The 16,349-nt window shown below is 37.3% G+C and overlaps 2 protein-coding genes across 2 annotated transcripts; one reads left to right on the top strand and one right to left on the bottom strand.

Annotated features, from left to right (window-relative positions):
- The first annotated feature begins 208 nt into the window (after positions 1 to 208).
- On the top strand, positions 209 to 1,470 carry LOC131643380 (LIM domain-containing protein WLIM1-like). Its single transcript, XM_058913590.1, has 5 exons — positions 209 to 513; positions 626 to 722; positions 822 to 862; positions 950 to 1,033; positions 1,124 to 1,470. The coding sequence occupies exons 1-5, from the start codon at positions 376 to 378 to the stop codon at positions 1,304 to 1,306; spliced, it is 543 nt and encodes a 180-aa protein (XP_058769573.1). The 5' UTR covers positions 209 to 375; the 3' UTR covers positions 1,307 to 1,470.
- Positions 1,471 to 1,588: 118 nt separating this feature from the next.
- On the bottom strand, positions 1,589 to 3,113 carry LOC131643381 (cysteine-rich and transmembrane domain-containing protein WIH2-like). Its single transcript, XM_058913591.1, has 3 exons — positions 2,955 to 3,113; positions 2,640 to 2,838; positions 1,589 to 1,820 (listed from the first exon to the last, which is right to left on the bottom strand). The coding sequence occupies exons 1-3, from the start codon at positions 3,004 to 3,006 to the stop codon at positions 1,775 to 1,777; spliced, it is 297 nt and encodes a 98-aa protein (XP_058769574.1). The 5' UTR covers positions 3,007 to 3,113; the 3' UTR covers positions 1,589 to 1,774.
- Between the last annotated feature and the right edge of the window lie 13,236 nt (positions 3,114 to 16,349).

The following is a 16,349-nucleotide window of genomic DNA, read 5'->3' as shown; positions in this document are numbered from 1 at the left end:
CAACTCACCAGTCATCACAACAAGAATCTAATCTATATTTTATTTAACCTTGTTTTATTTTCTCATTTTAATCCATAATTCACTCACAACTCAACAACGTGTCATCTATAAAAATACATTTCTTGTTATATCCGAAATTTAATACTGTCCACATTCAGTTTTTTCATCTCCTCCTCTGATTTCTTTTCTTTCTTTTTCTATTTTCCCAGTTTTTTAATACAAGGGAGAAAAATAGAGAGAATAGAGAAAAGAGGGGAACTTTGGCAGAGGAAACCCTTGCGGAAGACTGAACTTTGTTCCTCTCTTTCTCTATTGCTCTTGCTCATTCCGCCCAGGGTTCGATCATCGTTTATCTATCACTGTGAGTAGAAAGCCATGGCCAGTTTTGGAGGATCCATACAGAAGTGCAGAGCATGTGAAAAAACGGTTTATCTTGTTGAGAAACTAGCCGCAGATGGTCGTATATATCACAAGGCCTGCTTTCGATGCCACCATTGCCAGAATACCCTTAAGGTATTCAGAAAATACATATCTTGACATCTAAAATATATTATTAAACCATTGAATGATGAAACTCACCATATGATCCTACAAAATTTGATAAATTCTAACTCTGTAATTGCAGCTAAGCAACTACTGTTCTATCGATGGGGTGCTCTATTGCAGACCGCACTATGATCAACTCTTCAAGAGAACCGGAAGCCTGGACAAAAGTTTTGAAGGTAAACTCGACTTGTTAAACCAGAACCAGAAAATGTTGTGAAAATCTTAGAGTAGGCCACTAATATTATTTTGTTTCCTTTAATTCTCATTCGTCACAGGAACGCCCAAAATTCAGAAACCAGAAAGATTCGAGAGTGAGGTGAAATTTCGATAGCTTTTCTTGTCACATTTCATAGTAAGTGTATTTTCTAGTGACAGTTTGACAGACTTGATTTTTGAATGACAGAACGCCAAAACACTGGCAAAGGCTTTTGGGGGGACAAAAGACATATGCTTGTGTTGCAAAAAGACAGTGTATGCCACTGAGAAGGTATAACTAATAGAAATTTCGAGTTAGTTATAATGTTTTACACTCCCTAGTTCTGATTACTAATGCTTAATATGTTGCTATTTATCAAAGGTTACGGTTAACGGGACTCCTTATCACAAGGGCTGCTTCAAATGTACCTATGGAGGTTGTACTATAAGCTCATCAAATTTTGTTACACATGACACAAGGCTCTACTGCAAACATCATCACATTCAACTTTTCAAGGAGAAAGGGAATTACAGTCAGCTTGAGACTACTGAAGTTTCTGCTTAATGTCAATAAAAAGATTGTTGGTAGTTTTGGAAAATGGGTGCTACAAGTTCACTTAAATGTTACTCTGGTCTTGTACAAGTACTATAAGGTGAAATTTGCTATGTATTCATCATAAGAATGCTTTTCGGCATTTTAATTAAAATTAGAAGAGCTCTTCTCTTGTAGTGATGAATAACACATTCATGCAACAGAACTTTAGACAAATTCCTCAAAAGTCAAAATACAAATGCTAGCAAGAAATAAAATTTTCTATAAAGGCATGAAGAAACAAACCACTGAAAATAAAAACAAATCAATCCTTTAACGAAGCAGTATGATATATAGAAGCAGTAGTTCATAACTTCATATTCATAAAAACAAACAATAAACAAGGAAAAGTAAAAGAAGCTATAAGAACAATAATCATCATGTGCTCAAAGTCAAAATACATTTGTAATCAATCCAGTCTGTGCAATGTAATATCTCCCCTCAAAAGCACGCATCCAAGAGACAGCAGCAACAGAGAGCAGCCAAGCTGCAACATTCACAAATTACATAAACAAATCAGATTACATTACATCAATGACCAATAAGTACAACACAACGCATTAGCAGAAAGCCAGAAACTTATAACAACCTTATTAACCAAAAAAAAAAAAAACTAATAAGATCATTTGTGCGCATTTGCATAACCTTAAAAGAAAGTGTGAAAGCCAAGAATTGTAGCATTTGAGGCATATAGAGCAAAGAATATACTAATTGTAGTCTATAAAGAAAAAAAATACTATATATTGCAAACTCTAACGAAAAGGAATTTTCAAAAAAAGTGATTTTAGAAAACTTGTCCACATCTCCTTCACATTGGTTGTCAATAATAGTACCAACTACCAAAATTGTATCTTATCTGATGAAGAAGACCATTTCAACAAGACAAGCTACCACTTCAAGATGGGCAAAACCCACGCGTCAAATAAATCACTATCAATGACAGCCACAACCCACCACTTGACTTATATAATAAGTTGAAATTAAAAATAATCACTTCCAATTCTGCTTAACCATTGTTTTTAATCTTGAATTAAGTTAATTTAATCAATTAATTATGTATATGACAATAATAGCTCAACTAAGTTACACAATAATACATTGGTATATCCGGTATATGGTGTGGCCCACATAAATAAAAATAAAAAATAAATAAAAAACAAAAGTAACAATCAAACGCTGACGCACCACCACCGGTGGCAACCACGATCCAGTGATCAATTCACCGTTGATCGGAGCAACCACGGCAACAAATTTGATTTCATCGATTCAATTTTAACATGCAATTAAAGATCGAGAGAGGATTTACCATCCTTCCAAGCAACCAGCTCCGGATGAATTTTGCTGTTGTTGAGGCTGAGGCTGAGCGTACTGAGGAGCATATTGCGGTGGATAGCCTTGCTGCGGATAGCCTTGTGGTGGATAGCCCTGTTGTGGAGGGTAGCCTTGCTGCGGATACCCCGGCGGAGGGTAAGCGTCTTTGCCGTAAGACTCTTGCGGCGGATAACCTAATTTCATAAAATCAAAACCACAAAATAATATAAACGATCTATAATCAAGAAATTAACAACCACAAAAGCAGTAACGGTAAGTGAAATTGAGAAAGAAAAGAAGGGGGACCGACCTTGCGGTGGAGGAACGCCGACGGGCGGTTGTTGCTGGTTGTAGTAACTCATTTGGATGGCGGAAGAGAAAAAAAGAGAAGAGGGTTGTTGTAGCAGAGATTTGATTTTTGAGAAAATATAGATGAAGAATTTATATATATACTAATATCTAGATTATTTATTGACGGCTCTTTAGGCGTTTTATGGGGGTAACTTCGTCTCAAAGGTTGTAACCGAGGAAATATTTTTTTATTTTCTTTTCCTTTAAATAAATAATATTACTATTTTTTAATTTATTTTTACTTAGTTCAATGAATTAGTCTATATAGTTACAGTTGTATATTAAGGATATCCTATTTTTTATTTTATAAATGTATAAAAATAATTCTTGAAATGGAAAGAAAATCAATTTGTTTTTTTCTTCTAAAAGTGATGCATAAAAATAAAATTGCTACCCCATATGCCCTCGTGTCAGCGGTACGTGTATAGTCTTCTTTTTTCATGATGTAATCAATAAAACATGCCGTGTCAAATGCGCGTATTTATTTTGGTATCACTATATTTTCTATATTAAATAGATCTATGCCTTTTGTTACTAGAATTAAATTCAAACTTTGTTATATATTCATTTAACTGTTACTTATAGTATAGAACTTTAATTTAATTAGAAATACTTTCCATATATTGATGATAAATAGGATTAGGATTAATCGAAACCAAAAGTAATAAATCTAAAAAAGACAAATTGAATTTCTTTTTTATAAAATTATTTTTTACTTTAAGATAGATAAAATAAAAAATAGTTATTTTTTATTTTGAGAGAGATAAAATAAAAAATGGTTAGAAAGTTTAAAGTGATATGTTAGTGTATTGGTATAATTGCAAAGGATAAATAAGAGACAATACGACATTCACCCAGAGGTAGGCAAACAATACCCATCATCCAGAGCATGGTTGCTACTCGTCCACAATCCACATGTTGTTATGAACGCTTATTTATTACAATGTGCGTCCATTTCTCAGTTATATTGCGCGTTACATGGATTACCCGTCTGTTTATAGAAATGAGAGGAGTGACATGTCCTTATCCATAACGATGTGGGAGAGGAAGTCAAAAAGGAAAGTCGCGTTCTCCCGAGTAATAAGGGAAGTAACTAGTCATTTCCCACGCTCGTAAGAGAGGAAAATGTTATTACTACTTTCTTGGAGCCTAAGATTCATGACCAAGATACTCACATAAATACCTCAACCCTAAGGTTATAAGACACTAATATATAGAACTTCTCACCATCCCTGCGTGAACTTGCTCTAATTCCACAACAAACTTAAACACTTTGACAGTCTTACATAACTAGGAGTTGTCACTCATTGTATTTTTGTGGATCTATGTGCTTGTAGGTATTGTCAAGGTGATTCAAGGTGGTGAAGTTTGTTGACAACAAAGATGTAAGTCAACTAAGTAGTTGTTTTATTTTGATGAAAACAACACTTAATATCAAACGATATACGCTAAAGTTCTTATCTGTTGAAGATAACTCAAGTGGTCGAATATGTTCAAGATGGTTGATTATGCTAGTCTCCTTGATCAAGTTATCCTCTTGAAGATCAAGGCATCTCTTTGAAGTCAACATTATGGCCAAACGATGTTTAAGTGAATACTCTTGTTTCAAGGTTCATTGGTGGGTTAACTTCTGAACTCTCAAATGATGGTAATCAACACGAAGATATATCAAGCCTCATTAAGAAGATTCATGTAATACGGTGAACTGACTTTTTATCGATCGAAATGTCGCGGTTAAGCATGAGTCGCCACCGACTTTTATTTTATCCAAACAAATTCGGAAAGGCAAAAAGAAACAGAAAAAAACCTTTTTAAAGAAATCTAAGTTCGGGGGGTAATTTATGCAAAGGGAAGGTGTAAGGCACCCTTTGCATCCATGGTTTTCCATGGGCTCTTAATTGCTTTGCTTGCTTGTTTGTTTTTTAGAAGAAGTAGATGAAAGAAAAAAAAGTGGACTTTAGCTCGTAAATGAGCGTAGCCAGTTTTCGAAGAATTGTGAGAAAGAATATTAAAGATGAGCATTGCAAGGCAATTAGGGGCAATTACCTTAAACTCAGATGATAGGTCTCTTTTTAGCCTTTCAGAATGAAAGGGTCTATCCTTGCCATAAGAGGGCAGGAAGCCTTTCGTTTGGAGGTTGAAGGGTCATCGAAGCATCCTTTGCCATAAGACTGTCCCATGCCATAGAGGGGCAGGTAGTCTAAAGCAAGGATCAGAATAAGCCATTTTTGTTAGGCAACCAGAAGATACCTCAGCCTTTTCGTAGGCAACTTCCGAGGGTCAGGGTCATTTTTGTGTATCGAAGGCAGCATCATTTAGGGTCGTATGACCTTTAGTATTCGAGGCAGCATGGCTGAGGTATCTTCGAATCCGAGGGACGTGGCTTATTCTGCAAAAATACGAAAGCAACAGGCAACAGGCAACAGGCAACAGGCAACAGGCAACAGGGGGTTACCCAAAAGGGTGCGTGTGTGCAACAATCACGTGATTATATTCAGATATTTATCTTTTAATTAGTTATTCTAGTTCAATTTAAGGCTTGCACTCCCTAAGATTACTAACCACGCAGTATATAATAACATAAAGCAATAAAGGGGGCGGGAAATTGTAACCAGCGGATCCCTTATCAGGGTTGACACAAGTAATAAAAGGCATAAAAAATAGGGTTCAGGGTTACCAACAACGTAGCTTTGGCAATCGACAACCCTGAAAAAGATGGTAAATAAAAGTTGGGTGAGTGTATGGCTAATTCGAAGGTTGGCAGGGTTAACCAGAAAATAAAGAATAAATAAATAAATTAAATAACAATTAATAATTAAATAAGCGAGGCTACTTAGCTTTGGTTCGATTTGATCTGATATGGTTGCTTGGCGCTTTTAGGGTTGACCCTGAAAGGCAAGGCAGAAAAGAGAGTGAATGCAAAGCAAACCCTAATATCAAAATAATCTAGATATAATTTAAATCAAATGAAATTAAATTACTTAACTTTGAGGTTTGTGGAAGGCGCGCCTTCGGGATTAATCATATTGCTAACCCTGAAAAGGCACAGAAGCAAAAGATTTTTAGTGTATTGGAATGTTCATTACAAACCCTAATCATGGTATAGTTTAAATAAGAAAGTGCATACGATTTAATTAATTATTGGTCTCGCGACCTAATAAAATCAGGCAAAAACATTTTTTATGAATTAGAGTTAAAATAATGCATATACGAATTATTGAAAATATATAAAATAAATAAATCTAATTAAATAAAAGATAATAAATAAATAAATATATGGAGAAAATAATTTAAGTAAAATAAATATATTACAAACAAATAAGTGAATAAAGGGAAAATAAATACTAAATATAATATATTAATAATATAAAAGAAACAAATTAAAGATTATTTATAAAAAAAAGAGGTTTTTAGAAAATATATATAGTTTTATAAGTAAAAAAAGAACAAATAAATAAATAATACAAATATATAAATATATAATGAAATGGTTTTTGGATAAATAAAAAATAAAAAAAATTAGGAAACTTAGCGAAATTATCTGGTGCGGCGCAGGCTGGATGTCTATGATGGACCTGCGCGTTTGGGAGCATTGGATGAAACGAGGATAGCATCAAACGGCTGCTGGGACGAGGGCGTATGATAAAGCGTGCGTCTTAATCCACTGGATCTCCACGGGTTTGAAAAGAAACGCGCACGTAACACTGACCAATGGGGAGGTGACGCGTTGTCATCTTCAACCTCTGGCCATGGTTTTAACAACCCTTTTCTCCAGAAGGGCTATAAAAGGTCTCCTTCTTGTACCTGCAAAAATAACGAATAGGCCCAAACGCGTATAGAAATTTTTCGCGATGGTCCCAACATGCCCGTAGGACTCTCACGAACCTAATGATGGTTTCTATTTGGCCAACGGATGCCTGTATCAAAAAGCCCCAAATCGATTCCGAAAACCCTAATATGGCAATACGTTCATGAAGGCATTATAACTTACCAAACTATCCAGAAACGATAAGCACATCAAGATAAGTAAGAATATGCAATTAGATTTGAGTATGCATGCGTGCATATACAGGATTGAATCAGTTTACGAATTGGTCAAGAATGACTTACAGTGCTTGATTCGTGTGGTTTTGTGACTCGAAAACGATTGGGAATCGTTTGTTGATGCTCCAGGAACGATTCTTGATCACTTGCAACACTTGAATCTCAGAATTGAAGTTTTAGTTTTTTTGAGGAATTTTGAGTTCGGGTTAGGTATGCTCTGGCTGCCGATTTCTCCCCCTTGTGCTATGGACTTGATCAGTATATATATGTGAATGTTTAGGGTTGATAAAATTGAAGAGGATCCATGTGAATCTTGAGTTGCAAGTTTTAGAAAATTTGATTGAAAAAATCTATGGAATCCTTCCAAATTTGGCCAACATTTGATTTTATCACTCCATACATCAAGTGCACGAAATTATATTGGATATGGGACATATTTGATGATAAAAATAGATTCAAACCATATCTCATATAAAATATTTGATTTTCTCTTTAATTTGTCTAATTTAAATGAATTAAAAATTCATAATAAATCAAATAAAGCACATAATTTTGTGGGAAAAAGATTATGGGCCCTAAATGTCATGATGAACAAGTGTGGATTTAAAAAGAATAGGCCCATTAGCAAGAAATCCAAAATTCCTTCACACTTTTCCCTCCAAAATAGCCTATCTTTGACAAGGTGTATCTCCCTCAATTTTTGAGTTATGGAAGTGTTCTAAGACTTTTTAGAAACCTTAGAGAGTCCTTTATCCAATGCCTTTGGTCCTATATCAAAATCTTTTTCCATTCTTATTTTATGACCTTTTGGAAAACATGTCTTTTTGTTGACTTTTGAAAAGGACCTATAATGTATGAAGCCATATCTCCTAAACCATTGACCTATGGGCTTTGATTCTTGGACCATTAGATAGAGGAATGAATTCCCTTCAAAATGAGCTTTGGTGGGAATTTTTCTGATGAAGTATGAATATTTGGTGAATTTTTAAAGTTTGGTTGACTTTTTCAGTTCATGCCCAAAATAGTAACTCTTGACTTTTGACTTTTCTGATCTTTCCTTGCATCATCATGATCAATCCTTGATCAAATGATGACTTTAGGGTTATGAGGATGTTGTTGACCAAGTATCTGGAACTTTGACTGTATTTTGACTTGAAATGACTGTTTTGCCCTTGATAGTCGACTGTTGACCTAATCAGGGTTTGAAACTTTATATGGAGATGCTTTGGGATGTTAGTGACCTTATGGAACCACCTTGAGCCATTGATTCAATGGTTTTCCTCTGAATTATTCAAACCCTATTTTAGGACTTCTGTGTGGGAGACTGTGTTTTGGAGCTTTGTCTTTTGATTTGGTTTTAAGTATGAAAAATAGCATGGGCAAATTTTGGGGTATGACAATTCAAAGCTCTTGTATGATGCTAAACTCAAAGATAATGATATCAATACTTGAAGCTTCAGATGTGTGAAAGAGAGGGAGTGTGAAAGCTCATTTGGTCGTGTCCATCTGACTGACCAGTGTCTTGTAAAGACACAAGAATATTTCTAGAAATACTCTAGCATAATCACACACACACACAAATTTTGACGAGCCTCTCATATTTTATTTAAACCATTGAAACACGTTTGTATAACCTATCTAACTAATTATGGGAGTGTCTGATTGATCAGAAGACTTTTTCCAACTGAATTATGGGAGTGTCCCTTAAGGATGAAAAGTGGGGGAGACCCACAAAGAAGGTGGGGCGGGCGGCCCTTGCCTTAGGGGCGGGCGCCCTTGTGCTATGTGGGAGTCCCTTATGGGACAGTTACCCCAAGTGGGACGGGTGTCCCATATGAACTTTTGCAAATTTCCTTTTATAAATTGAAAGTAGAGTAGCCTTTAGTAGGTTAGGTCCTGGGTATCATGAGTACCACTTATAAAAGTAAATTTTTGCAGACTCACCTTGGAATCAATTAGCCACATTAAATTAAATTAATAACACTTAGCATATAAATGAATAGTGACATGATAATTTAGTTAATTGAATTAGGTACTTGTCTCAAAGTAGCATAATGTAGTATACTTGGAAATAGACGGCGTGTAACATCCCATAATTTCAGTTTATTAATTTAATTTGGATTTAAATTAAATAATTGGAATTTTAGTATTTTATTTGGATTTAATTGGAAAATGATGGAGTAGGAGCTATTGGGCTTATGGTGTGATGTTAGTAAAAGAGGGGTGCTAATTGGTTAGGCCTTTTACTAAGTTGTGGCTAATTTATTTTATTTTATTTTTCATAAAATAAGAAAAAGGAATCATTTGGGAGAAAGGAAGAACACGTGAAAAGAGCAAGAGAAGAGAAAGAGGCAAGAACGTGGAACCGGAAGGAGAGCATTTAAGAGATTCATCGAGGTAAGGGGGGACTCTTCCTTTTAGTATCTCTTATGTGGTCTTAGGTAATAGGTAGATTGATGTATGGTTTGATTCAATTAGACATTGGGGTTGTTAGGTTAGGTTGTTATAATTGGACTAAATTGATGATAATTGTGTGAACTATTTGGTTAATAATGCGTTTAAATAATGTTTTATGGTGTATAATTTAATATATGATGATTGTATGCCTGTATGTGATGTGTGGAATCGTTTTTGGGTGAAAAGGGTGTGAAATCGCAGGGTCTGTCGCAGACTTGGGGTTTGCTGAAATCGCAGGTCCGCTGAGCGGAGGGGGTCCGCTGAGCGGAGGTCCCAACGTAGGTTGCTTCTGTTGGACGTCGCTAGAGGTCCGCTGAGCGAAGGTCTGAAGGATTCGCTCCTGCCTTGCTTCGCTGAGCGAACCTTGCTGTGTGTGAATTTTTCTAAAACTTAAAATAACGTATCTTTTGATCCGTGTATCATTTCTTAGTGCCGTTTTGGGCGTTGTGCAAGTAATTAAAGGTTTTACATGATGAATGATGAATACGGGCGGTGGCCGACTTTATTCTTTAAAACTCGATTAAATTACTTGATGAGAATTGAACATTGTGTGCATATGAGATAGGTGTGACAATGTGTTTGATGTGATGATGAATTGGTTGTGATTGATATTGTGATTATGATGAATGCATGGCTATTTGAATGATGTTGAAAACATGTACATACTTATTCAGTGATGTGGTGTTGAGGTGAGTTGTTCATCGTGATTCGGTGATGTTGTTAAGTATGTTATATGTGTTTCATTCATTCATATGCATTTGATGATGGATCCCGTTGATGAGTGGATCGTTGGTGGCTAATTCCCATTGTGCGGAGATTAGTAAGCAGTCATCGTGTGCCCATGGGGGTGTAAGCGATGAGGTTAATCGTGTGCCCATGTGGGGTGTGAGCGATTAAAGGTCAGTATCGTGGAGAGAAGTCCTGTGAATGTGATTCACGAATTTTGGTACCACATGCATAGTGTCAGTTGTGTCATATGCATTTTGTTATAGCATGATTGTGTGGATTTCTGTGTTTTGTATCGTAATCTATTATTGTGTGATTTGATGAATAATATATGTGAATCTGAATGTGTATAATTGGGTGAACGGTATATTATGATGCTTGTTGCTTATGAATTGCATAATATTTACTAATTGAGAATGAGACTCACCCTTACATGTTGTCATTTTCAGATTGAGGAGTAGCGGCATTAGTGCTCGGTGAGGATGACTCGTAGAGTTTATTCGTTTATGTTGGGTCGTGTCGGTCATGCTCTGATCTTGTAACACTGGGGGACGATAGTTATAGAGATTTATGAGAATTCTCTATTTTATTTGGTGTTGGATTATATTTCCATTTTGTTATGTTGATGACGTTTCTTATTCCACTGTGATAAACATAATTGTGTTTTTGGTAAATCGTTTCCTAATAAAGTATGACCTGACCATGATTGATTTATTTATTTTAAATAATTGTGGCACCCTTATGTTTATGTTTTTACTCTGATATATTTATTTAATTTTCCGCGGGGCTTAGAAGGGTGTTACAATAGTGGTATCAGAGCATAGTCGGTCGTTGTGACCAGAGTCTTAGTGTGAGTCTTTCCCTTGTATGTGACGAGTGCGAGTTATCACTGTCGATACTTTTGGTTCTAATGGGATTGTTTTGTGGATTAGCAGAACAATGGCTGGAAGAGGTGGACGAAACGACGATGCTATCGCTGAGGCCTTGGGCATGATTGCTGGTGTACTGGGAGGGAATGCAAATGGAGCTGTGATTGGTGCTGACAGGCAGCTGAACAGTTTTGAGAGGAACAATCCTCCATTGTCCAAGGGTACGCATGATCCTGAAGGTGCTCAGAAGTGGCTTAAGGAGATCGAGAGGATTTTCAGAGTCATCGATTGTGCTGAGAACCTGAAAGTGAGGTATGGTACTCATATGTTGTCCGAAGAGGCTGATGACTGGTGGATGGCTACTAGGGCTGAATTTGATGTTGATGGTGTAGCTATTTCCTGGGCTGTGTTTAAGAGAGAGTTTCTGAGGATGTATTTTTTTCCTGAAGACGTTCGAGGCCGGAAAGAAATAGAATTTTTGGAGCTGACTCAGGGTAATATGACGGTACCAGAGTATGCTTCGAAATTTGTTGAGTTGGCGAAGTATTATGTTCACTACAACAATGATGAAGCTAGTGAATTCTCGAAGTGCATCAAGTTTGAGAATGGTCTTCGTGATGAGATTAAGCAAGGAATCAGGTATCAGAGGATTCGACGCTTTGTCGATTTGGTGGACTGTAGTAGGATCTTTGAAGAGGATAACCTCAAGCTGAAGTCATCTCACTCTCGCGAGTTGGTTGACAAGAAAGGTAAGAAGCCTATGGATAGAGGTAAGCCATATGGTAGAGGAAATCCTAGAGCTGGGAATTGGAAGAGGCCTAGTGGGGGAGATTCTGGTGCTCTTGTTAGGTGCTACAATTGTGGTGAGACTGGGCATAGAAGGAATGAGTGCAAAAGTGGGGATAAGAAATGTTTCAAGTGTAGTAAGGCGGGTCATCTTGCGTCTGATTGTAGAATGAATATCATGACTTGCTACAATTGCGGCGAAGAGGGTCACATCAGTCCACATTGCACTAAATCGAAGAAGGATCAGACTGGTGGGAAGGTCTTTGCTTTGTCTGGGTCAGAGACTACTCCGGGAGATCGTCTGATTAAAGGTACGTGTTTTATCCATGACACACCTTTAGTTGCCATTATTGATACTGGAGCGACTCATTCGTTCATTTCATTGGATTGTGCTAAATGATTGGGATTAGAAATATCTGTTATTCATGGAAGTATGGTTATTGACACTCTTGCGTCGAGTTCATTAACTACTTCATCCGCATGTTTGAACTGTCCTATTGACATATTTGGTAGAAAGTTTGGAATGGACTTAGTGTGCCTTCCTCTTGAGCAACTTGATGTCATCTTGGGGATGAACTGGTTGCAATTTAATCGAGTTCATATCAATTGTTTTACGAAGACGGTTATCTTTCCTAAAGAGGTTAGTGTTGAGGATTTGACTATGTCAGTCAAACAGATGAATTTAGCTGTCAATGATGGAGCAGTGGTATTCATGTTGTGCTCTTCAACGGAAGTGAAAGGGGGCGATAATACTAGTGAACTACGAGTAGTGAATGAGTATCCGGAATTATTTCCAGAAGATGTTAGTGAGTTGCCACCTGAAAGAGAAGTGGAGTTTGCTATAGAATTGATTCCTGGAACTAGTCCTGTGTCGATGGCACCGTATCGCATGTCGGCGTCGGAATTGGCTGAGTTGAAGAAACAATTAGAGGAATTGTTGGAAAAGAAGTTTATTTGTTCTAGTGTGTCACCGTGGGGTGCGCCGATACTGTTGGTTAAGAAGAAAGAAGGTTCAATGAGGCTATGTGTTGATTATAGACAACTGAACAAGGTGACAATCAAGAATCGATACCCTTTGCCGAGGATTGATGATTTAATGGATCGGTTGGTTGGAGCTTGTGTGTTTAGCAAAATTGATCTGAGGTCTGGATATCACCAAATTCGTGTGAAGGCGGAAGATATTCAGAAGACGGCATTCCGAACAAGGTATGGACACTATGAATATTCTGTTATGCCATTTGGTGTTACTAATGCACCTGGTGTTTTCATGGAGTATATGAACAGGATATTTCACCCGTATCTTGACAAGTTCGTGGTAGTGTTCATTGATGACATTCTAATTTACTCGAAGAGTGATGAAGATCATGCAGAGCATTTGAGAGTGGTATTGGAGCTATTGAAGGAGAAAAAGTTGTATGCGAAATTGTCTAAATGTGAATTCTGGTTGAAGGAAGTAAGTTTTCTTGGCCATGTAATTTTGAAGAATGGTATCGCGGTGGATCCTATGAAAGTAGAAGCAGTATCTCAGTGGGAGACGCCGAAGAATGCTTCAGAGATTCGTAGTTTTCTTGGTCTGGCAGGTTACTATAGAAAGTTCATTGAGGGATTTTCGACGTTGGTGTTACCAATGACTAAGTTAACAAGAAAAGGCCAAGTATTTGTATGGGATTCAGAATGTGAGAAAGGCTTTCAAGAATTGAAGAAGAGATTGACAAGTGCTCCGATCTTAATTTTTCCTAATCCCGCGGAGTCTTTCAATGTGTACTGTGATGCTTCACTGATGGGTTTAGGTGGTGTGTTGATGCAAGATAAGCAGGTAGTAGCTTATGCTTCAAGACAGTTGAAAATTCATGAAAAGAATTATCCGACTCATGATTTGGAATTGGCGGCTGTGGTGTTTGTGTTGAAATTGTAGAGACATTATCTTTATGGTTCTCGATTTGAGGTATTCAGCGATCATAAGAGTCTGAAGTATCTCTTCGATCAGAAGGAACTTAATATGAGGCAGAGGAGATGGTTAGAATTTCTGAAAGATTATGATTTCGGTTTGAATTACCATCCTGGTAAAGCAAATGTTGTTGCTGATGCATTGAGTAGGAAGTCATTGCATATGTCTATGCTAATGGTGCGAGAATTGGATTTAATTGAGCAATTCCGAGATTTGAGTTTAGTATGCGAAAGTACTTCTAATAGTGTTAAGTTGGGGATGTTGAAGTTGACTAATAGTATCCTTGAAGAAATTAGAAACTGACAGAAATCTGACGTTAGCTTGGTGGATAAGTTGACATTGATTAACCAAGGTCGAGGAGGTGAATTCCGAAATGACGAGAATGGTGTTATAAGGTTTGGAGACCGAGTGTGTGTACCCGATGTTGCTGAGATCAGAAAGAGTATTCTGGAAGAAGGACACCGAAGTGGATTGAGTATTCATCCTGGTGCTACCAAGATGTATCATGATTTGAAGAAGTTGTTTTGGTGGTCTGGAATGAAGAAGGAAATTGCTGAGTTTGTTTATGCTTGTTTAATTTGTCAGAAGTCGAAAATTGAGCATCAGAAACCGTCTGGATTGATGGAGCCGTTGTTTGTTCCAGATTGGAAGTGGGATGGAATTTATATGGACTTTGTATCTGGTTTACCTAGAACGGTCAAGAATTGTGATTCTATCTGGGTAATTGTGGACAGGTTGACGAAATCTGCTCACTTTATTCCAATAAGAATGGATTATCCAATGGAGAAGTTGGCTCGGTTATATGTTGAGAAGATAGTGAGTTTGCATGGTGTTCCGGCTAGTATTGTGTCAGATAGAGACCCGAGGTTTACTTCTAAGTTCTGGACTGGATTGCAAGAAGCCTTAGGTACTAAGTTGAGGTTGAGTTCTGCTTATCATCCGCAGACAGATGGTCAGACAGAGAGAACGATTCAATCGTTAGAGGATTTGTTGCGTGCATGTGTATTGGAAAAAGGTGGTTCTTGGGATAGTTATTTACCTTTGATTGAGTTTACCTACAACAATAGTTATCATTCGAGTATTGGTATGACTCTGTTTGAAGCATTGTATGGTAGGAGATGTAGAACTCCGTTGTGTTGGTACGAATCTGGAGAGAATGCGGTGGTTGGACCGGAGATTGTGCAACAAACTACCGAAAAGATCAAAATGATTCAGGAGAAGATGAGAGCTTCTCAGAGTCGTCAGAAAAGTTACTATGACAAAAGAAGGAAGGATATTGAATTTAAGGAAGGAGATCATGTGTTCATGCGAGTTACTCCGATGACTGGCATTGGTAGGGCCTTGAAGTCAAAGAAGTTAACTCCGCGTTTCATTGGTCCATTTCAGATTACTAAGAAGATTGGGAAGGTTGCTTATCAGATTGCTTTACCGCCTGCACTCGCTAATTTGCATGATGTGTTCCATGTATCTCAGTTGAGGAAATACATTGCGGATCCGTCTCATGAGATTCAGGTAGATGATATACAGGTGCGAGATAATCTGACTGTAGAGGCATTACCTATGAGGATTGAGGACCGTAAAGTGAAGCAGTTGCGAGGTAAAGATATAGCAACGGTGAAAGTGGTTTGGGGAGGACCAGCCGGTGGAAATGTTACATGGGAGTTAGAGAGCCAGATGAAGGACTCTTACCCGGAACTTTTCGTCTAAGGTATGTTTTCGAGGACGAAAACTCTTTTAGTGGGGGAGAGTTGTAGCATCCCATAATTTCAGTTTATTAATTTAATTTGGATTTAAATTAAATAATTGGAATTTTAGTATTTTATTTGGATTTAATTGGAAAATGATGGAGTAGGAGCTATTGGGCTTATGGTGTGATGTTAGTAAAAGAGGGGTGCTAATTGGTTAGGCCTTTTACTAAGTTGTGGCTAATTTATTTTATTTTATTTTTCATAAAATAAGAAAAAAGAATCATTTGGGAGAAAGGAAGAACACGTGAAAAGAGCAAGAGAAGAGAAAGAGGCAAGAACTTGGAACCGGAAGGAGAGCATTCAAGAGATTCATCGAGGTAAGGGGGGACTCTTCCTTTTAGTATCTCTTATGTGGTCTTAGGTAATAGGTAGATTGATGTATGGTTTGATTCAATTAGACATTGGGGTTGTTAGGTTAGGTTGTTATAATTGGATTGAATTGATGATAATTGTGTGAACTATTTGGTTAATAATGCGTTTAAATGATGTTTTGTGGTGTATAATTGAATATATGATGATTGTATGCCTGTATGTGATGTCTGGAATCGTTTTTGGGTGAAAAGGGTGTGAAATCGCAGGGTCTGTCGCAGACTTGGGGTTTGCTGAAATCGCAGGTCCGTTGAGCGGAGGGGGTCCGCTGAGCGGAGGTCCCAACGTAGGTTGCTTCAGTTGGACGTCGCTAGAGGTCCGCTGAGCGGAGGTCTGAAGGATTCGCTCTGCGTTGCTTCGCTGAGCGAACCTTGCTGTGTGTGAATTTTTCTAAAACTTAAAATAAC

Source organism: Vicia villosa, linkage group LG1, assembly GCF_029867415.1.
Source record: "Vicia villosa cultivar HV-30 ecotype Madison, WI linkage group LG1, Vvil1.0, whole genome shotgun sequence".
NCBI lineage: Eukaryota > Viridiplantae > Streptophyta > Magnoliopsida > Fabales > Fabaceae > Vicia > Vicia villosa.
This window is presented reverse-complemented; position numbering and strand designations above follow the sequence as displayed.